At 44.1% G+C, this 22,417-nt stretch overlaps 1 protein-coding gene across 6 annotated transcripts in view; it reads right to left on the reverse strand.

The window, feature by feature from the left end:
* The window catches only part of XPO6 (exportin 6), a 56,372-nt gene that overhangs the window by 2,302 nt on the left and 31,653 nt on the right, over positions 1-22,417 (reverse strand). For 2 of the 6 annotated variants that reach the window (XM_074840274.1, XM_074840272.1), the window contains 16 exons: positions 19,705-19,831; positions 18,812-18,921; positions 16,375-16,483; positions 15,495-15,587; positions 13,172-13,241; positions 12,920-12,955; positions 11,259-11,418; positions 10,461-10,553; positions 8,883-9,027; positions 8,284-8,430; positions 7,309-7,498; positions 5,989-6,144; positions 4,559-4,673; positions 3,890-4,061; positions 3,281-3,442; positions 552-650 (listed from right to left, as the gene is read on the reverse strand). In XM_074840274.1, the coding sequence (XP_074696375.1) occupies positions 552-650; positions 3,281-3,442; positions 3,890-4,061; positions 4,559-4,673; positions 5,989-6,144; positions 7,309-7,498; positions 8,284-8,430; positions 8,883-9,027; positions 10,461-10,553; positions 11,259-11,418; positions 12,920-12,955; positions 13,172-13,241; positions 15,495-15,587; positions 16,375-16,483; positions 18,812-18,921; positions 19,705-19,831 (1,984 nt within the window). The remainder of the gene's footprint in view (positions 1-551; positions 651-3,280; positions 3,443-3,889; positions 4,062-4,558; positions 4,674-5,988; positions 6,145-7,308; positions 7,499-8,283; positions 8,431-8,882; positions 9,028-10,460; positions 10,554-11,258; positions 11,419-12,919; positions 12,956-13,171; positions 13,242-15,494; positions 15,588-16,374; positions 16,484-18,811; positions 18,922-19,704; positions 19,832-22,417) is intronic. The other 4 variants (XM_074840276.1, XM_074840275.1, XM_074840273.1 and 1 more) reach the window with 3 other exon arrangements.

Consider the following 22,417-nt stretch of genomic DNA (forward strand, 5'->3'; position numbering starts at 1 on the left):
TGTTAGCATGATGGGCTGTCCTTCAGTTGCAACCACAGATGTGAAACTGAAAGCTCTCCTTTCACAGGCTAACCAAAAGGGCAAGACCCTGGATTCTAACTTTAATTCTTCAAGACAGCAGCTAACAGGTCTAAATTAGAGGGGCTGGAGGACGGGTCCTACATGGCAGCGATGGAGACAGCCACCTGGCAGTGACCTGACTGTAAATACTGGATACCCTGCTGCTGACTCAGATGGGAACGCTGGTGGAACTCAGCCATTGCCCCACTGATGATCCCAATTTCTACTTCTGTGTGTGCTCTTTGTTTTTCCTCATTGTCACAGGAGGGAACACATCAAGGCTTTGCTTTGACTAGAGTCAGGATCCCTCCCGTGAGCAATGCAGCAGTATCAGGGAGGTGGTAACACCACTCTGACCAGCACCGTACACATCAGGATCACAGCACCCAACCAAAGGCTGTGGCATAAAAGCCCCCAGATCCTGATCTCTGGTCTCTGAGTAGTTTAAAACAAGTCTCAGAACAGCACCCACCTATTACACTAGGACCCACCTTGTGGTACAGCTTCTGCTTGGTGTTCAGCGTCTCCAGGTAGAAGAGATTCTGCTTGAACAGGTGAATGTCAGGTTGCAGGAAGGACTGGCCAAATGCCTACAAACAAAGCAGAATTGAAGGAAGGGGACCAATATTACAATGAATATCAGACCTGCCAGGCAGAACATAATTTTCACCCTGACACCAGAACAAACTTCTGGGAGCCTCTGCTGCTTCTCAGTGCAGCAAACTAACAAGACTGGCAGTTGTTTAAGTTAACTGTGCCAGACCAACAGGAATGAAGAAATTTTAGTGGAAACATGGTCATATTCTTGCAGAACAGTTGCTAAACTGGGTCCGTTGGGAACAGGTGGGCCAAGCTTGCATTGAAGAGGAACACAGATGCTGAGCACAGCTCCCTTGGCAGGCAGTTTGCTCGAGAAGGGTTTGGCTGTTTCTCAGGGACGCTGCTTAAGGTAGCATGGCAAGCGTGAAGAAAACCAGAACACACGCACAGGTTTTGTTCTTAATCCAAGTCAGAAGACCAAGGCAACTGGCAGATGCCTTTAACAGAATCATGTAGGTTGGAAAAGCCCTTGAAGATCCTCCAGTCCAACCATGAACCTAACATTGACCGTTCTCAACTCCACCAGATCCCTCAGCGCTGGGTCAACCCGACTCTTCAACCCCTCCAGGGATGGGGACTCCCCCCCTGCCCTGGGCAGCCCATTCCAACGCCCAACAACCCCTTCTGCAAAGAAATCCTTCCTAAGAGCCAGTCTGACCCTGCCCTGGCGCAGCTTGAGGCCATTCCCTCTTGTCCTGGCGCTTGTCCCTTGGCTCAAGAGACTCATCCCCCCTCTCTGCACCCTCCTTTCAGGGAGTTGTAGAGGGCCATGAGGTCTCCCCTCAGCCTCCTCTTCTCCAGACTAAACCCCCCCAGTTCCCTCAGCCGCTCCCCATCAGACCTGTGCTCCAGACCCTGCACCAGCTCCGTTGCCCTTCTCTGGACACGCTCGAGTCATTCAATGGCCTTTTTGGAGTGAGGGGCCCAAAACTGAACCCACTCATCGAGGGGCGGCCTCACCAGTGCTGAGTCCAGGTGTAAGATCCCTTCCCTGTCCCTGCTGGCCACACTAGTGCTGATACAAGCCAGGATGCCATTGGCCTTCTTGGCCACCTGGGCACACTGCTGGCTCATCCAACATGTTAGTGCACTAAGAAACGTAAAGATGGGAGCTGGGAGGTTGACCTGGGCATTACAGAAGCAGTAAAGAGCCTAGGAACAAAATTTACTGGACCCTGCACAGACTGTGATAAAATCTTTCACACCCTGAGTGCCTCTGAAACACTGCACAGATGATGTAGGCAGATGAAGTAAGCTCTGTGCAGAGATAGGCAGAAGTTTACCAGTTGCTGCTTCGAGGCGTCACGAATGAAGAGTTTATTCCCCCTGACAAAAATGGCCCAAGTCCCTTCAAGGCTGAGCCAGTTCTGGACTCGGATCTCTGGTGGAAACCAGCACACAGATTTTTTAGTATCTTGAACACAAAACACTGGCTGTGTGGAGAACATTTACAGAACATTAAGTAAGAGTGTGGTATCAAAACAACAGGAGGCAAGTAGTAAAACAAATAGTACAGTATTGTCAACCAACCCAAAGTTAATACCAAGACTACCACGTAAATATCTTCTGAAACAAGGCACTCAGGTGAGTTTGGGAATGTTACACTGCTACAGGTGAAAAAGATGCTCAGCCAGCCCTGCATGGGGACCAGCTTGGGCCTCATTCACACCAAAGATGCTCAGATAAGGACAGGCCAGAGGGAAACACCAATACAGTTTATGTCAGTGCAAGAGCTCCCTCTTCACTCGTGAATCAGGAAGGATCCAGTCTCCAGAAGCACTCCACGATGGGGCAGCTCTGCAAAAAGTCCTCCCACCTGAGTACAAGCACACGGGCCCCTGCTCCGGCGTTCAGTGCCCTCAGAGGAGCAAGCCCTGCTCTGAGACTGCAGGGCATGGTGCAAGCAGGCTTCTGTTTACACTAACATGGGCTGGAGGTGAAGGGCCCCATGCCAGGTACTCTGACAGCAGATTAGGAGGCTGATTTATTTTTTTTTTTTTCCGATTTTACTTTAAGTTGCACTACCTGTTTTGGAGACAGTTCTTACATCTAGGAACTGCACAGGAACTCATTTGGCCAGCTCTGACCTAAGTAACATGCGGAATACAGTCTGTTATTCTTCAAAATTTTAATTCCCCAACCTGAAAAGGTTAGTGCTGCCTCCGCCTTCTTTATTCTCCAGGCTAAAAGCTATAGGATACTACCCCACTGACCCTTCTCTACCAGACCCAGCATAGAACAAGCCCATACAAACCAAAAGACATCTTGGTCTCAGGAAAACTTTCCTGCACCAATAGTTTGTCCTAGTGCTAACCACAAGACTTGTAACAGAAATGGGTCAGTGTCAGTAATATATTTTTAGGTCCAGATGCAAGATGAGGCATGGAAAGGAATTAACATTCCTAAGTGCTTGCTTCCCCGCGCAGTGAGGCACTGTGCCTCGTGAGCACATCAGCAAGACCACTCTGCAAGTACTTTGATCTACAGAGGTTCCTGAAGGCAAGACCTCACTCAAGACAAGAGTCTAGCCCCATCACCCCTGTGTTTAGTGCACTGCCACAAGTAGCATATGCTGCATTGCTGAAAGGGTTCTGGGCAACCGTAGGAAGAGCTGAGTTACCTGCATAATGGCACTGAACTGTGCTTCATTCTCCATCTGCTCTTCTGCTACTCCTCTTTGGACACTAGCCAACACACTAGATTTGAAGAAGTACCGCCAATTATGGTGGAGGACCCGGAAAAGCAGCTCGAACAACTCTGCTTTCACATCAGGAGATGAGCGCTAGGAGGAGAAGAGAACAAATAACTCAAAGCAGGGTCCTGTGTTGGAACCACACTCATCCCCTGGTTCCCACCGCTAGCAGCACCCTCTCATGTGGCCACCCAGGGCAGTGCTTTGCAGCCAAGGTACCAGCGCATCAAAGCATTTGCTCCTAAGGCAGGCACCAAACTCAGCAGCTCTTGGATCATGCTAAGAACACATCACTGAGTTTTGAGTTTTACCTCCTGCTTTGAGCACGCCTGTAATTTTAGCCTCTCTTGACAATTCCTGACACAATCCTCCACCCACACTGCTTCCAGTTCCCACTGACTAGTCACCCAGTTTTCAGTGCACAGGGACTGACATTTACAGCTCTTAGAAAGCTAGAAGCTTCATTGCTCCCACACCCCCAGCAAATCTTCCCTTCGAGTCTCCCCCTTCCTCTACCTCATGTGAAAACAGCCCTACCTCTGCAATGATGGGGTAGACCTGCTCCATGCACAGTGAGATGACGCTGGGTAGAAAAGGCTTGAACACTTGGCCTGGCTCTTGTACCACCACTTGCAGTATTTTCAGAAACTTCTCCACCACCCGACAGCCGGTGCTGCCCTCATGGAGGATGCTCTCTGCCAACTGCTCCCTATGACAAAAACAGTCATTGCAAAGGAACCTTCCTAGAGACCTGCATGCTTACTTACTTTACAGGTAAGAAGGCAGTGCCTCTAAACTTGGTCAGTTAATACAAATCAAGTACATTAAGCCACAGAAGGGAGCTAGGCTTTGACTGAGGATTGATAGACCTCCCCTCCCCAACAAAAACTTGAGTGATAGTTGGGGCACCCTCAGATCATGGGTAGGAGCGAACAGGCAATGCACGAGTCCAGTTCATATCACACACTTCCAGAAAGTCCATGGGGGAGCTGAAATTGCATGATGGCATGTATGATTGATGAGCATGGGCTGGGTCACTTCTGACTTGGAAGCATGTTCCTCAGATTTATTCCTGGGGCATGACAAAAGTCTGGACACATAGGGGTTAGAAACACCACACTCTTTAGGGGCAGGGACCCATTGTGTAGGCAGCTTACTAAGATAAATCCTCCCAAGGGATAAGAAGTGAGTAACATGGGACAATACCTGGTGAACATGTTTAGGAAGGTCTGTATGATCTGCTCAGTGAAAGGCACTCCCATCTGCACCCTCAGTCCTTGAAACAGAGTGAGGAAGAAGCTCAGCATCTCATCTGTCACATCTAAGATAAGAACAGGAAAGAAAAAAAGAACACGTTAAGGTAACATTCAAGTGCATCAATAAGCCTTTTATGTGAGATTTGCTCCTCCTGTACAGGGAACCCCATTTACTCTTGGAAATTTAGCAGCAGGGTTGCCATTAGAAACTGAAACCAACAGCCAGTGCTACAGGGCTTAGAGATTGTTCATCCACTTCTGAGAACCGCCAGGGATGACAAGTACTGGCAGCACCAAGCAGCTCAGACCAAACACGATACTATCAGCAAGGCCCTTAGTCTGGTCTGCCTACAGAGAAAGCTCTGCTTGGAGAAAGCTCTGGCGATGGTCTGGGCTGATCTCCAGTTGCTCACTGCTTGTACAGGGTTAACAGGAAATACAAGGAAATCCAAAACAGCTACACAGCTTGGGGCAGCTAGGAGACAGAATCCAGCTTTTTTTTTTTGGCAGGAACTGAAAAGACCCTTCTAACTTCAGAAGTCATTTTCAGCACGTGGTTATGCAGTTAGCTGATCAGCACCGCAGCTAATTCTTCATCAGTCCCAACACACTTTATTGAATAACCACAGTAAGCTGAAGCTGCTCAACTCCTCCTTCATATAGCCTTTTATAGCCAATAAGTAGCAATTGTGTGAGGCTGCTAGCCTGTTCTGACAACAGTTCATGGAGTCACAGCATCAGCTTGCTGTCTTGGATGCTCTCTGCGTTTCAACTTTGTTTTGCTCCCCCACGCCTGCTTCACTGAGAAAATCCCACTCAGCTCCAGAAAGTTTTCCTGGAACGCCTTACTCTTCATGATAGAAGCTGCTGCAGTCCTGTGCATTCGAGCTACCCTGATGGGACACAAAATGTGGGTCGCTGGCCAAGCAGCAGTCCTGGTTACAACTCAGGAGCCTTTCCTTTACAGGGGAAAAAAACCCACCCACATCATTTGACCAAATCTGATGAGATCTAATCCTCTTTGTCTTCAAGCTTCTGGAGAATGGCAAACATAGCCAGACAGTGTATTTAAAAGCGCCTTTTTTTTTTTTGTGCTCAGGATCAGCTCCGCTTTGTTTCTCTGCTGAACACAGCACAGGGCATCTCCATCTTCTGGAAGTGTGACAGACCTTCGTAACTGTATCCTAGGTGGCAGAGATATCCCTTCCCTGTTGTGATTCATCCCAGCCCACCCAGAAGAACAGACTCACATTGCACTTAGGCACATCAAGCCCACACACTTCACAAGAACACCACCACGATTCTACGCCGATGGACTTTGGATGTTACCAGTAGGTCATAAAGCTACTCACAGCATTAAAACCTGTCCTATGGTTATACCTGACTGATGAATGAAAGCTGGGAAGAGGGCTAGCGAGACCTGCACGGATTCTTGCAGCGACTGATAACAGATCTGTCGAGACTTGGTGGATTCTCCAGAGATACTTTCTACAATATCTTCTAAAACACTGAGTGTCTGATGGATGATCACTTTGGCTGCAAAATAAGAGAGGTGATACTTCCTGTACATGGCAAAACTACTCAGATGCAAGTAACAGAGAAGTTCACACACACAGTAATTAAAACAACCTACAAGGCAGCACGTACACCAAACCCAGGCTGGAGTCAAAAATGTTTTTAAGTAAATGTTCATATTTTAAATAGGTTCAATTAGGTCACTAGCTACTTGCTTTCTTAAGTTATACAGGTTTGCTGCCCTGCAGATACACCCACTGCTCAACTACTCAGGTGCAGAGGCTGAGGGGAGCGCAAGCAGTATTATTCACAATGTGCTATTGCTAAAGAAACACTAGCCAAGAAAAAAGCAGCACATTATGACAGCAAAACACACTGCAGATTTCTATTTCTGAAACTAACAAAATGATACACAATCACTGTATAAGCTAACCCAAACGCTGGGAGAACTTAACTGGCTCAGTTCAACCCATGTGAGCAGTCTGCTGATACTCTTCTTGTGAGGAGAAATCCACCCTCTCCCATGCTCCCTCCCTGCACACAGCTGACCAGCATGTCAGGCTTGTCAGAAGCTGTGACACTGCATACTTCTAAGTTTTTAAAATGATTCTCAAAAAAAAAAAACCACCCAAGCAAAAAAGCCAGAACACCACACCCAAAAGTAGTCCCAAAACATACCCAGAAGCTTCCAAAAGGTCCCTGGATCCAAGTAGTTCAGGGCTCTCCTCCTCCATATATAAACCCTCTACAATACTCCCAGGTCCAGAAGAAATTCTTATTTTCCCCTTTAAGTTTTTATAACCATAATCTCCATTAACAACGCCTCCAGTCAATGTTTCTAATACCAGAGGGTCCCAGCATTAGGCTCTTAAGTATTCCTAATGCAATCACTGCTATTCAAAGTTTTATCACAAACTTGATCCCACCTTCCCTGCACAACTGAGGAAGACAATACTTTGATGGAAGAGTTTACAGGCAACCTGGGATGAGAGTGCCCTTTACACACCCACAGAAGGGTCTCTAAAAAAGAAAGAAAATACAAATTGCTCCTTTCCCATCCTCCCCTTATGCTAAATACAGTTTCTCAGCCAAAATAATTATTGGAAAATCAGCTTAATGACATCTATCAGCAGTTTGTACTGCAGCTGTCAGAAGACAGCACACACCAAGAAACTTGGTACTTACTGTCCTCCAGCTGCACCTTCCTCTGTGGCAAGATGGCGTTGGATTTTAATTGGCGGTATTCTCTCGTGAGGGCAGAGATTAGGCTGGCGTGGTTGGTGGAGCGAACTGCCCACTGCTGTTCGCTCTCTGGAAGATTTGGCCAGGGCAGCAACAACACATTCGACAGCGCTCTGCACACCAACACCTGGGCCTAGAAGAAATGAGACATTAGGCAAAGAGACAAAGTTTTACCATGTTTGCAATTCAGTTTTTGCTAGAGCACAACCCTGGAGTGAAGTGACATTTTATGGCTGTTCAAGACATCAGCAGTGCTCACTGTTTGAGGAGAGTTCAACAGCAGAAGGTGAGTCCAAGTGACAACTAGCAGCTCTGCAAGGTAAGAGAGAAGCAAAGCTCCATGGCTGAGGGGCTGGAACCAGCTCCCAGGTCTGTCAGCCCTTCCCTGCAACAGTAAATCTCTGTTCTTCATATTCATAAAACAAAGATAACAGCACTTTCATTACTCCTTGTCTGGTTTACACACTAAGCTTCTATGCTTGCACAGCACTTTATGCCTCCATGCCAGCACACAATACAACCATATCCCAGCCTCCACTGTGGCTTTTCAGTGCTTCTGTAATATAAGTACTAACTTGGAGTGAGGTATGTGAAATGCTAACATAAGTTTCCCAGAAAACTCTTACTGTATGTCAGAATCAATGTGCCTGTACTATAAAGATGATGCAGAAACTGGGACTGGGTCAGCAAGTGAGAAAGGAATAAGATCTAAGAGGTGTAATTGTGTTTTTTCCTTATGCTGTTGCTTGGAATAGATCATTACTGACAAACTATATCACTGCGATTCCTGGATATCCACAGTACAGAGAACTGTTGCCCCTGGGGCTTTTGTTGATGTTGTACCTCACTACAGTAAAAACTGAGGCACAGCTCCCCAAGGACACCTAATCTACATTCTTCAAGCCTGAGATAAATCACCTTATCAGGAAGCCGCTGAGCAGAAGTGTCCGTGATCCTGTTGAACACCTTCTGTACTGCTGGGATGCTGATCAAGAACACTGGTCGCACTGTGGTGGCTAAAGAGACTAGCAGGTGGCATGCAGACAGCAGCAGCTTCTCCTGCACCTGAAAGAAAGGGTGGTCAGGCTGCCCAGTAACACCACCACACAGAACCACAGCATGCAACACCGGTGTCAGACAGCACAGTGAGCTGCTTGTAAAAACCTAGTAATGGCAAGACAGTTTACAGTATTTATTCGTCAATCAGAGCACAGGTCAGTCCCCTTAATACCGTGGAAGAGAGACTTCCCTGCTTGCAAGCCATAAAATCATTAGACTGAGTTTATATGCCTCTAAGTTGCTTACTCTTGTATTAGCTTGGCCTACTTAGAGTTGCTCTTGGTCTCACCCTACACGAGATTTGCTGTGGCTCTGGAAGACAGACATCCAGCTCTCAGACTGACTGACACCAGGAGCCACCGCGTGGTCCAGAGCAGAGCGTTAGACACCTGACCACAACAGCTCCGCCACGCGAGGCTCTCCCACTCCCGATGGAAGCCCAGCACTGCCGGAGGTACCTTGGAGCTGATGAGGGGTGTGATGGCCTCCAGAGCGGTGGAGACCAGAGAGATGAACTGCTCTGGGTTCTGCCGATGAACTTCACTGTAGAACTGGGCAAGCCAGTGTGCGTAGGCTTGCAGCGCTGCCAGGGACTGAGCGTGGCTGTGGAGGAGAGCGCAAGGGTAAGATACATACACGGGATAAAAGGGACATAAGCAGGACAGCTGCAGAAGGACATGAGTCCTGAGCCGGTGGGTAGTTTTGACAACATAGTGGGAAAGAATATTGGTATTCTTAGACAAAGCTGGCAGCTTTTTCTTCAAAAATTGTTTACTACTATTTTTCTGCCCCAGACCCTGTACATTCAAGGCTGTGCTGTAACTGGACTCACCCACTGTGCAACAGTATTAAGCCAAAGGTATAAATTGATACGGTCAAATTATAATCAGCTGGTAGATTGACTATAACCACACTTTATAATTACATTTTTGGCACAGCGCCATATTAAGATTTTTTTGAGTCAGGACATTTCTTTGGTACCATAGAGAGGTGTCCTCCAAATATTTGACAACGTACCTTTGTTAGGCTAGTGTTAGAAAAGGGATCATAGGTTTCTTCAGGGACATTGGACAGAGAAAAGGATGAAAATCCCTCATTAACAGATCATGAAAAAAGCCTCCCAAATTATTTTAAATCAGAAAAGGCAAGAGACCATTAAATGAATATAATCTGCACAAAACGCAGCGCTAGTAATTTAGGATTATTAGGAGAAGTCCAGGGAACTATACAATGAAATCTAGTGGGGGTTTTCAATGAGCTGCTATACATCCAATTGCAAACTTGAACCAGCCCTTGACGTGTTTAAAAGGACAACCTTAAATTCTGCTCACAGAATGCCAGTTGGCAGGAAACAGGTTTGTACTACACAGCCCTAGGAATGGAAGGTCTCTAAAAGGCTGTCAGAGTGGTGTTCTGTTACTAGGAGCATCAAGATTTCACACTTAATGTCAACTTCTGGATCGAAGGCATTCATTTGTTTCAGAAATGGCTTGCATAGCTGGAAGGCATATGTTTGTCTTAGAAGCCAACAGCTTGAAACCATGTACTAGGAAAAACAACTTTTACCTGAGCCATAGATCTGTCTTTGGTAGCAAAAAAATCCATAAAGCTAGAACTGCATACCAACAGTGGATCCATTTCCTAAAAAACCACTATTGTAACACTTATTTAATCATTTAATTACACTGCAAAAGACCTAAGCTTTTATAGCCATTAATACAGGGCAGAATAAGAGTTTGTTTTTAGAGACAATATAATGGGCATTTTTACTTCTCATCACAAATGTATTTTTCTTTAACTAATCCGAGTACATTAATTTGAGGAAACAGCGGTCCAAAATGCTGGCAGCAGCCTTGAACTTCAACAGTTAAAAGAAGGTGCCCTCTTGGTTAGCTAGCAATCCGTGCAGAGATGTGCTTTTCCAAACATTTGCCAAGCAAGTGGCTAGAGCACCAGACCGAGATCTAACAATTCCTCCACCCCACGTAGGTACCAAATCTGGATACAGCCATTTGCAGTGTCTGTCTCATACTCACACATCGATAAGGTCAGGTTTCAATACAGATGGTACTGCGGTTTCGATGTTGTACAGTTTAATCTGGGATCCATAGAGCGTTACTTTTACCAACCTGGAAGCGAACACATACATGGTAATGTCAAGGGACTGTAATACGGATAGACACATGTACAAATCCACTCAAACGTCTATCTGAAGGCAGCTCTTTGCAAGTCCGTGTCAATATTTAGCTAATACGTAGACAAGATTTGGACCATTTACTTGACTATAATTTAGAGCCTATTTCACTGTTTGCGAGAAGATGGAACAAGTACGATGTCCCTGCATGGAAATGAGAAACATAACCAAGGCAGCTGTGTAAAATCCTGAATTTCTGTAGTTTGCAACTGTGCTAATTACGTTTCTTGGAGAGGAAGAATTGAATGATGTCTGCCTTTCAGTTTTTTTACTTAAAAAAAGAGATTTTTGGTGATTTAGCTTTGAGACACACAGCTCTGAAGTAATCAAACTCTACATCTCATTTCACTGCATCACAAATGCAGATGCTCGAAAAGAAGTACCTCACTCCTTCCAAGCGAATGATTTTATTTAATCTCTCCTATTAGTTATTTCTTTGGTTAAGAATTTGCAAAGTTATCTGGGAAACTTAGCATTGATGAATGTAACAATTAAGATTCTGGCCGCTGAGTTCTTCATATCACAATTTAATCTCAACAAGGGGAGGCAGAAAGAAACCTTGGTTTTCACACTGTCTGCAGTGGTGACAGTTGCTCCTTGTACTGGTGAAGGGACAGGACAATCCCCCTCCCATACCTACCTCTCCACCACTGTAAGAGCATCATTGAACCTGGCAGCAAACACATCCCCAATGAAGTATTCTGCTAAACGACCAACGGCCTGCAGCAAGGAGCTCAGGTCCCTCAAGGAGCAGTGCAAACGGCGGCAATCGTTCTCTGCAGTGATGTTCAGCCTGTGACCTGAAACGACATCATGGGTCATTAGCAATGAAGCCAAAAGACCTGAGTGTAAATAATCACTAGTGCTAACAGCCACTGACTAAGAGCCTAGCAGTCTGAACACTCATACTTTAAACATCTTGTGCGAGAAAAACCACGTAATCTTGTGACTAATAAATACAGCTCTTTGGGATGGGAAACCTAATTACAAAGCTACAGGAAATGCAAAGTTTATTCTAATTACATTACAAGCATTCTTCTTAAATTAGCTCGGCAGTGGGTCACAGTTCAAATGGGAGCACTGTCCAAGTGCCTGAAATACTCAAACTGGGAAAGACAAGTTCAACTTTTCCGCCTGCCACGCTTCATATTCCTCTTTAAAGGTTGAAATGGATGCTACCAATTATTTCAGCCTTTTACACATTTCTTTTCTTCTATTTGACACTAATAATTATACAAAAAGGCGCCTTTTTGGTTATCTGTTGACATCAAAAAGCAATCCCAGCTCTTCGGAGAAGGTCATTGCTGTACTCCCTCTGCTGGTTAGAGTGCAGTAAGTGTTCCAGCAGAAGCATATTTGGAAGAAAAGTATGTTTGCTTCTGATATGAAAATAAATAACAACACTTCACATTTCTCAGACATGAGAAACACGGCAGTAAGTAGATCTGTTAATCTTACTACCTGTGCAATTGTCCTACCACTTGGTTGCAGATACCTGGTCTCCAAGTGGTCCAATCCTTTTCCTAAGAAAGCAAACGTGTTCTGCAACACCATGTTTCAAAGAAAATCTGATTTTCTTTCCACCACCCGTATTTAATCTCGGATTAAGTTTTCGGCAACAAGCTTGCCATTTTGTACCGTTGGCACCAGCATACTATCATCCAGTTCCAAATCCTCAGCTGCATCTGAGCTACTTCTCCTGACCCATCAGCTAAACAGCCAGTCCACATGACAGCTTCTAATTCAGATTGTTGCCACAGCATAAAAAACCTACACATTGCTTATCCTACAGCTGAAGTGATCCTAAAATTGGAATTATTTTTTCCTGAACTGTCTATACAGCAATTCCCATTCTGTCATGTATAGCAGTATTGAAGATGTAGTAGATTCCTTTTTTGGTATGACCAGAAAACTTAAGTATAACCTTACCCACAATCTCCCCTCAGAGATCTCACTACTACTACTTTCTTTATTTCACAGGAAGCAAGAACAAAGCTACGCTCATGCTTTTTATTCAGTTGAGAGCACCAGTATCTTTGTAGATTATATGTAAAGGCTCCTGAAATACCAGCTAGATAAGTCTTTAGAAACTACTACTACATCCTAAATGTTTCACCTTCTCACTGACTCACAATGGTTTTAATTCAAGCCTAAATAAAAATGCAGCTATGGTGGACAACTTCACACCAGATTTGAGCGCAAAGCAGACAGCAGCGCAACCTTTCTTGAAATAAGTTTTAGTGGGAGGAAAAAAAGTAACCATTATCCATCCATGATACTGTAGTATTTGATGCTGCATACCTGTTCTTGACACATATGGTATCTTCATTTCAAGTGCTAGAACAAGGGAAGAACCATACCAATTAAAAAAATGAATCACATTATTAGACTTTTGTCTGCTGTTGGAGTTTAACTACTGAGCCATTAGACACCATACACGTGTTCAGATTCTCACTGGAATACAGAAGCAGCAGCACCAAGGCAGGTCTAGAGTGCTTTTGCAATCACCTATTCGAAGAAGTGAGGTCTGCAGTGCTGGGTGGGGGTTATTACCTGTCCCCGAAGTGACCACAAACTGCTGGAGTCCCAGATACACTTCCAAGTTATCCTGCAGAACTGGAAACTAGAAGAGACAAGAAACAAGTGTGATTTTGGGGCTTGGCAGACAACACCCCAACTACTAATTACTTGGTTAGAGCACAGTTTTTTTATTTTTCCTAGTGCCTTCAAAAAGATGCTCGGAGAAAAGACAAGTGCTAGGTTCTGGGCTGATCCTGCATGCCACAGCTTCTCATGTCTCGATAGCTGTCACGAAAACAATAAAGATCACCACCCTGAAGGCACTTCTTTGTGGTAGCTCTCCTTTGCCCACAAATACCAGCAATCAGCCTAACAAGATAATGGTCTGACAAGTGTAAGTGATGGTACAGCACTAGGCATATAAAAATGCAGACCAAACAGAGCAGAGGAAAGGCAGAGCTTGGAGCGCAGGAAGCCTGCACTGCATCCACCTCACCTGTAAGTATCAGTTTCTCAAAATGCAGCTACCAAAATATTATTCAACCAAAGAAGTTGAGTTCAGTGCCTCTGTAACAGAAGGGAAGTACTGCAGCACTCTGCTGGCAAGCTGCAGGCTGCATCAAGAGCAGCTGAAGCCCCGTGGGGAAAGCAGCCACAGGAGCAAACACCACAGTCCTGGTCCAGGAACAGAGTGTCAGCCTTACTCCGTCACTCAGCACTGAGGGCAAACGTGCCCAGTCCTGGTGATACTTCAGCTGAGCAACAGGTTATGCTGCCATGGGGGAGTGCACTGTGCACACAGACTAGGAAGCCTTCTAAGCAGCTTCCAGCCAGCCAAGCTACTTCAGTGATCTGACTGTATTTGTGTTGTGCCTAAATGCATTTGTACACATACAGGAAAGAGTTGCACACTGACCTTTTCCTTGTAGACATCCCATCAGAAAGAATATTTTTCCAACCCTTTCAGTCTGGCATTGTTTTACTTAATCCCTATTGGCAAAAGTCACCACATTTGAGGTAGATGAATGAATTTTCATGAAACCAACCATCAGCAGAAGGAACTGCAGCCTTTCATTGTCCAGCATGGGACAGAGTAATGGCAGACGCTGTACACTGTTTTAATTATTTGATACTGATAGACTAGTCACTGCATTCAACAGCACTGCAGACTACATGTGAAATGGCTTGAGCATCTCCCAGATTATCCAGTATACAAGAATGAACTAATGCAGGGCTCAAGAAAGCACACACTATCAAGTTTATAACATGCTGTGCCTAATTAACAGTTGAGCACCTTTGTGTAACTGCAGGAGGAGAACTATTTAAAAAAAACAGATAGTCTTCCTCATGTTAATGTGTAACTTCAAGGAAGCCACATGCTCTTCACCATATGACCCATATGCTCACTGTGCTCACTGAAGAAACAGCTGCTCCATTTGTTTGCCTCTTGCTGACTCACGTCGTGCCACCACACGGCAGAGGAACTTCTACTTTTGTATGGGGACTACCTTGTTCACTACTGCAGAGTTTCTAGTAACAGACTTCTAGTGCTTATCTCAGCCAGAATGTTTCTTAAATAATCATTTAAAAAAGCAGTTCAGGTCAGGCATCTTCTGCCTCTGCAGCAGCTCAATTTTCTCTGCTTCTTGGGAATATGGTTCAGAGGTCCAGGTATGCAGTATCTCCAGCAGAATTAAACTTACTTTGAGATTCCACTGCTCTTACTTGCCTTTCTTCTCACCCAGAGAAAAGGCACTGACCACTCTGGATTTTGGACTCCACTGGAAATGTCCTCCTCAAAAACCATTATAATGATACAAACTCAATTTTTACACCACCGATTCTAGCAACAGCAGTGGCACTAGCTGGAGAGAAGCACTTACCTGTGTTTATCAGATACAATTCCCAATTGTCTGAGGCACTCTTCAGCATTTATAGCTAGCCTTTCATTTAAACAAAGATTTCACTCTCCTTAAAAATCTAATGACACTCGTCTGCCCAATTCACAGCGCTGCCTCATAATATAAAGGCCAAGATAAACAGCAGTGAAGGACTGCTGTCAAATGCTTACACTTTGAGAGATGGGAATTTCTAAAGAGCTTACTTAGTGTCCAGCAAGTAGCACTCAAGATGCTCACTGAAGGATTCTCTTCAGAACACACCAAGAAATCTGACAAAGCCAAAAAACCCAAGTTTTTTTTTCCTTCAATTTCTGGTCTCCCCTTGACAAGATTTTGGATCCAAACCCAAATTTCCCTATTTTTTTGGCACTGTGGCCTCTATCGAACAGCTTGCAACAAACTCCAGCAGCTGGTGCTCATTTCATATTGCACTTTTAGTCTGGATAACTACTTACTAGTGTGGAGAAGGCATGAGTTGGCAAGAGCTCCATGACTTTTGCAACCACTTCCAAGCTCTGGCGCAAGTACCGCTGCCATTCAGTCTGCTGCTACGGGAAGAAACATCAAGGTAAGCACAGCACTCTGAGGGAAACAGATGGCTTTTTGTAGACCAATAGGTCTTAACTGATGCTTGGGACTAGCTAGCTCCTTTCCAGAGCTTGGCTTTTGCAGACACCCAGACACTGAAGAGATGCTGCTTTTGTGATTCTCATGTGCTGCTAGACATCTGATGGAGAATAATTTTGCCAACCCATGCTTTGGGTGCGCGTGCATATGTTTCCCTGGAGCGATAAGGCACAAGCGTTCACTCCTAAAGCACAGTTACTGCTCAGATAACAAGCACCCATTATTGCAGAACAACCTGCCCTTACAGTGCTCTGGCCTCACCCATTTTGGTCACCTAGTTCACTTCTACATTTATCAGTATTGAGGTGATGCTTACCAATACTAACTCAGAAGAAATAAGCTTAAACAAAAGCACTAACAATATATACAACTTCAAGCTTTTGTCTTGGATATTTCAGCATTTAAATTCCACAGCCACCAGACGTGGACACCTAATGACTGTGACAATCAGAATCTAAGGATCTGTATTCTTCCCCCATAAGAACCAAGTTAAAACAAAGGTCATATCTTTTCAGTGTGACTTTAAGTACACTTTTGTCAAAGGCATTTCAAGCTGCTTTAAACTTCAAACCCCACACAGAATGAAGCAGCAGCAGCTGTTCAGCTTGTATTCCAAAGTACAAGCTCTGGGAAAGACATTCCAGGTGCTACAAGTGCAATAGTTAATATCTGGACCTGCAGTTGTCCTTGTTCAACTCTGTTCCTTACATCATCATCCAGTGTCTCGTCATCCAGCTCCTCCAGCTGTGCCTGGTTATACCTGAACTGGATTCGATTCAACACCTCTGTCAGCAACAGAACCAAGGCATCTTCGTACCTGTGACCATGGAGGAGACAGGGCAAGAGCTTGATTAAACGATTGTGCAGAGATTGCTGTGCCCACAGCCCTTTCAGCAACGGAGACAGGTAAAACAGATGACAGTTTAAAGTGGCCACTGCAAAGAGCGTGCAGCACAGTTTGACAGGTTTGCTAAGGAAACAACAAGGAGATCCTGGGATTAAGAGTATCACGTTATTTCAGGTCACAGGCTACCTGCAAGGAAAGAGCCTTGGTAATATCTGATAACCCTCTACCTCTGAAAGGGAAAGGGAGAACTGTTCGAAATAGAAGCAGCCTAAGAGTTCAAAACAGGACAGGTAGGAGTGGCTTGCCAGGAATAACAGCAGATGTACATGAACAGGAGGCACCAAGAGCCTCTTGTTGCTTAAGCTTCTCCTCAGCAGCCTGCCTGGTGCTCTGCTTTTTGGGCAGTGAATGAGACACAGATGAAACAGGGCGGAGTTACTGCTGCCTGCCTCAAAAGGGGGCCTCTCCTGAGGCTATTTGTTCTGCTATCCTCTTTCTCTACACTGTTGGCCAAAGAATTCAGGCTCTTGTCCTCTGAAACAAAGCCAGCACTTTTTCCTACTTGTAGTGTAACACTAAAGGCATGTCACTGAAAAATATCTTTTCATCTCAGAGCTATGAAGCTGGTACAGAGCACAGCAGAAGACCCTCCTTCTCACTGATCACCTAAGAATAATGCCAAGCTGCAAAACAGATCCACCTGAGCACACAACCACTCCTGGTGACACAATGCCAAAGTTCAGGGATTTCAAGGGGGGTTGGTTAGATTGGTTTAAAAACCTACTTTCTCAAAACTGCTGGAGTCCAATGCAAAAGTCATGCTCTTCCCTAGGCGAGATCAGGTTGGAAAATCAGGCATTAGCATACACTAACAGAAATTCAGAGCACAATGCAATCCAAGTGTCAGACTAGTCAGCTGCATCACTAGCTAAGCAGCTGAAAGCTCTCTCTGCAAGGTGGCTGAATTACCATCTTTTCTGTAATCAGATGACATAACTCTGGATTTGGCAATTTATCCAGTAGTAAAAGTTGTAATGTGTACAAAATGCAAAGTTTATAAACCACAGAACAGGAAACTTCATCTGCACTCCTGTGGTGCAACCACTCCCAGACTGTCAAACTGCAGTGTTTACATGTCTGAGAGTGTGCAGGAAGCTGTAGCTGTTGAAGCTGTCACCAAGGACGGGTAGTTCTGACAAAACAGCACAAAGCTTCTACCACTTATATGCTTTTTTTTACTTTTTTAAAGTCTGACATATCTCCTAAAGACAGCTATTGTTTGTTTCCATTTTCTCCATAACAAACCATTTGACACAAAGACAACACACATGACATGCACATTAGCCAGATGAAGAAGGAGCAAAACTCCAAGGCAGAGTTCAACAGCATTAGGCAGAGAGCAGCAAATTAGGAAGAAATTATAACAAGGCTCAAACGCAAATACCTACTACTTGAGAAATTGAAAAAACCACAGTTCCCATGCTGAAAGGAAGAGAGCTGTCTGGTGTAAGCTAGTTCCACATTTGTTCTTTGCTGTTACGATGCCAGGCTGTCTCTCAAAAACCCACCACTTATATTTAGTGCGCTCAAGGGAAAGAAGCTTCCTTCTGCGCTCAGCAGAACATAACATGGCACAAGCCATGGCACTTTTAAGCCTCCAAAACTTGAGCCAAGATACCAGTATATTCACCAGATTCTTAAAATGGCAGCAAAGGGACTTTTGATAAGAGAGCCACCCATTTCACGATACAGCATCTACAAAGGAAGAGCTGCCAACCACTGTTTCAATTGATGCTTACCTCTGCTAGCTGTAAGTGGAACTTGTAACTTCCAAACACAGTCTCATCAATATTTCTCAGAAACACACCCTCCGTTTAAACAGGAACTTTAAAATCCTAATAAAAATTTTCCTAATTCATTGATTAGTTGTATGAGCTGTGTGAACACTTAGTAGGCAACTTACTCTGCGGCCTCCTCCTCTAATATGCGCTAAAATGTGCTCTAAAATTTGCTAAAACATGTTGCAGTTCTATTTTAAATTGCAAAGCTTTCTTCCTCTGGCTGCTAGGTTCACACACAACATATGTGACAGTTTTTTTACCCCAACTTGCTCAGTTTGAATTCTTTTGAATGACTGTGAAATGTTGACACTTTTTAGCCTTTACGATTTTAGAAAAAGAGAGGACTCAACCACATGTGAAGCTGCAGTAAGCAACAGCTTATTTCTCACAGCCCTTCCATGGTGACCATGAAGCCTCTTTGCAGCTGTCACATCCTGACAGCTTCCCAACTGCTTACCTGTTGAGTACTGCTTCTTTGTCTGCCAGACGACTTTTAATTTTGCTAGTCAGATAGTCCAAGAAGAGCGTCCAGATGTCTAAGCAAGAAAAGTAACCTTCATGGGTAGGCTGAAATACACCAAAATTCACAATGAATATCATGAACTACGGCAAGATTGATTTCACAGAATGAAAATACGAGTTAGCATGCACTTCAATCCATGGGAAAAACTTCTTGCTATATTGAAAAATTTCTAGATCACTAGAGAGATTTATAGCTGTCCAAAGATGATCAAGAGCTTCTGCACAATGGTGGGAACCCAGGAATTACAAGGCTGGTCTCTGCATTCACCCATCCCATGGCTTGCTGCATCAGCTTCTGGCATTTTATAAATCTGCTTCCTTATTTCACATGTGGGGGTAAATAGGGCTGAGTCACATTGTAACAGCTTCTACAGCAAGGCAACACATACCAAAAGCCACAGGGCTTTTTTTAATCCTAAAACTAAAAGTTACAAGGAAAGCCTCAGATACAGTAAAAGCAGCAGATTCAGGAGAAAGAAAAGCATCCCCAAACACAAACCAAACAAGTCAGAGAGATTTTTCCAGACAACATTGTCCATTCCAAGGACTATCAAAAAAAAATAAAAGCAGAAGCAAAGTTCAACACCAGACAAGTTGCTCTTGCAAGGTTAACTATGTGTGACCCCTGTCTCCCACTAAATCAAAGAGCACATTAAGCCATTTCCAAGTCCCCAGCACTACTGGGGAAGTGCCACTAAGACAAGTTAATTGCTTTTTTCTGGGCTAACTTTAGGTATTAACTTCACTAGGGAAAACAAGCTAGCCCTGCTGTACAGGACAACAGAACAGAGAACAGACTGAGGGAAGAATGATGTCGCAGAGCTGTACCTGATGAAAAGTGTATTTGAACAACAGTGCCAGAAATTCTACCACAGGGAACTGGGAGTAGGATTCAATTCTTCGTAGGTGGACACTCACAAAGAGACGAAGAAAATCCGTAAACTTCTCAATGTAGCTACAAGGGAAAGGAGAAAACACAACTGAGAAAACATGAAGAATGCCACAAGGGAAAGCAATTTCATTGAAATAGTGATAAAATTCACTCAAAATCCTTTCATTAAAAAGAAAGTTACAATTAACAGTCAGTAGAACAATTAAAATATAAAGCCCTGCAACAATTACCTACAGGACGGGCAACCCTTCATTCCATTAATACCTGAAACAGCAGAAAAAACAGTCTAGTCAAAAGCAACTTTAATATTCAGATCAATATAATTGAGTTCAACGAGGCCTGCAAATAAGCACAATCCCCCCCCACCCTGGAGAAATAATTTAATAGCAAGGGTCACTTTACTGATGTAGATAGGATTAGTGAAATAAACTGTACCACTGAGGAATTCAGCTGGAAGCAAGAAGTTAATGCAGGAGTTAGCAATACACGTGTTAAGTTTACATGAAGTAGTGGGAGAGCTATGGAGTTGAGAGCTGGAATGGTCGGTTTCTTCTGCCACGCAGATCAACTATCCAAGAGTTCCTGAACTGAGCCCAGGCTTTTGTGACTGAATTAGACTATAAAGACAAATCTTCCTCCAAAGCATGGGACTACTCAATGCTTGGGACTGTACAAAGTGAAGGTCCAAAAAGAAGCCTGCTACCAAAATTTCAGGGAGTCCAGGAAGAACACAACCTCAGTGAAAGCACTGAGGGTTCTCGAATATGCAGCTGTGGAAAAAGTACAAAGACCACAGTGGGTTAAGCTTTTTTTGAGGAATAAGAACATGCCCTGCATAACACAAAGCTTCATCAAGGTAAGAAATCATTATCATATCTATCTATACAGAAAAGAGTTAAATGCTGCGTCAGTACACAGGACCAATGCATTGCAGCATCATATCCAAACAGCAACAGCTCCAGCAATCCAATGGCTCTGTGCATCCTTCCCATACAGCAAGAGCTCTAAAGTGCAAAAGTACTTCAAGTTTTCCTTTTAAATAAAAGGCTAGGCTTAGCAAAGTTTCAGACACACATGAACAGTCTGGTTTTACTACACTGCCTTGCTCTTTCCTTCTGCAAACTTTTTTTGGCAGAGGGGAACCCCACTCTTTCTAATGAAAACCCACTCAAGACCAGAAGCTTTCCCAGCTAACAAAGAGCTGCAGTACTACTGGTTATTATAAGCCTAAAAAAAACACACAATACTTTGAGTATGCAAAAAGATTAAATTTCCTTTTTATTTGGCACTGCCTACTTGACAAGAGATCACTAAACATACCCGATCGTGGATCAAACGCTTCAAAAGTAAAGCTAGCAGAAAAATAACGAGTCCAGACCCAAAAACCTCCTTCATACTTCACATTTTTATTTTCTAAAGAGGCTCTGATCCAAGACCAGTGAAATTCTTACTTGGCCCATAGCTTTGCCAGCCCCAAAGCCCCTTCTGCAACCACCAAGCCATTGCTTGGATCCTTACTAGCCATTTACCATATTTTGGGATCTCCAAGTTAAAGCCAAACACAAATGAAATGGAAGACAGTTTAAGCTTACTCTTTCTGGACTAGTTTGGCAGTACCAGCTGTCTGAGACTACACCGATTTTCTAACAGAACCAAAAGTAACCAGCACAACAAGAGGAAGGGAAGGAACCAGCTCAGGGCAAGCAGGGTCTTGAAGACAGCAATCTACTGAAGTTAGTTTCTTCAGTGCCAATTTTGTTCAGGATTTTGTTAGTCCAAGCAAGATGACACCTTCATGTGATAAGTTCTTTAGGTTTGGAGATAAAAGTATAGCTATGCCCTTAAGTGACAAAAGGAAAATCCTCGCATCCTTTTCCACAGAGAGGACAGTCAGCTTGGGGAAAGCTCAACTCCTCCAGAAGCCAGCTAGATTTTTCCAGATTCCAAAATATCTTAGTTAGATCCCTATTTTGGACCTTAGCAATGAGTAAAGAGGAGTCTCACAAGTACAGATACCAACAATCTCTGTGGATAACATGTCAAAACAGCAGAGTGTAATGCTATGGCAATACGATCTCTGTGACGGCCAACACAGCTACAGACCTTCCACAGCCTTGCCAGGGAAGGCTGCCTGCTGATGTTTTCCGTAAAAGAAAGAACAAAGCTAAACAAGGGATTGTGGGTTTCCAGGAGAGCTTTTCTGAAATCCAGAGTGTAACTCCTGTCTCTGTGCACAAATCTTGTGTGCAAAGGTGGCAGATTTCTACATGTCTCATTGCTAGGAAGCGAGCGATACTGAAGTCACAGCAAGTTAGTAAGAAAATGAGCAAGTAGAAGTCACTGTTAAAGAGAGTCATGATTAATCTAGATTTACCATCCCAGAGTTATACGTGTATCTAAAGATATGGAAAAAGGGAATTTCACATAAGAAAAATGCAAGTCATCTCTCCAAGTAGATCCACAGTTTTTTTACTGAATTCGTTTTTTCTCTTGAGTGGATATCAAAACACCCCCAAAAGCTCCAAAGCCTTGCTGCTTCATCTGCCAACAGAAATTTTGGCTGGCAGCACCAGAACTTTATTTCCACCATCATGCATGTGTGGCAAGATACTGATCACATTTGCACAGTTGTGACCTATTTGCCAGCAG

The sequence above is a fragment of the Strix aluco genome, chromosome 15 (assembly GCF_031877795.1).
Source record: "Strix aluco isolate bStrAlu1 chromosome 15, bStrAlu1.hap1, whole genome shotgun sequence".
Classification (NCBI taxonomy): domain Eukaryota; kingdom Metazoa; phylum Chordata; class Aves; order Strigiformes; family Strigidae; genus Strix; species Strix aluco.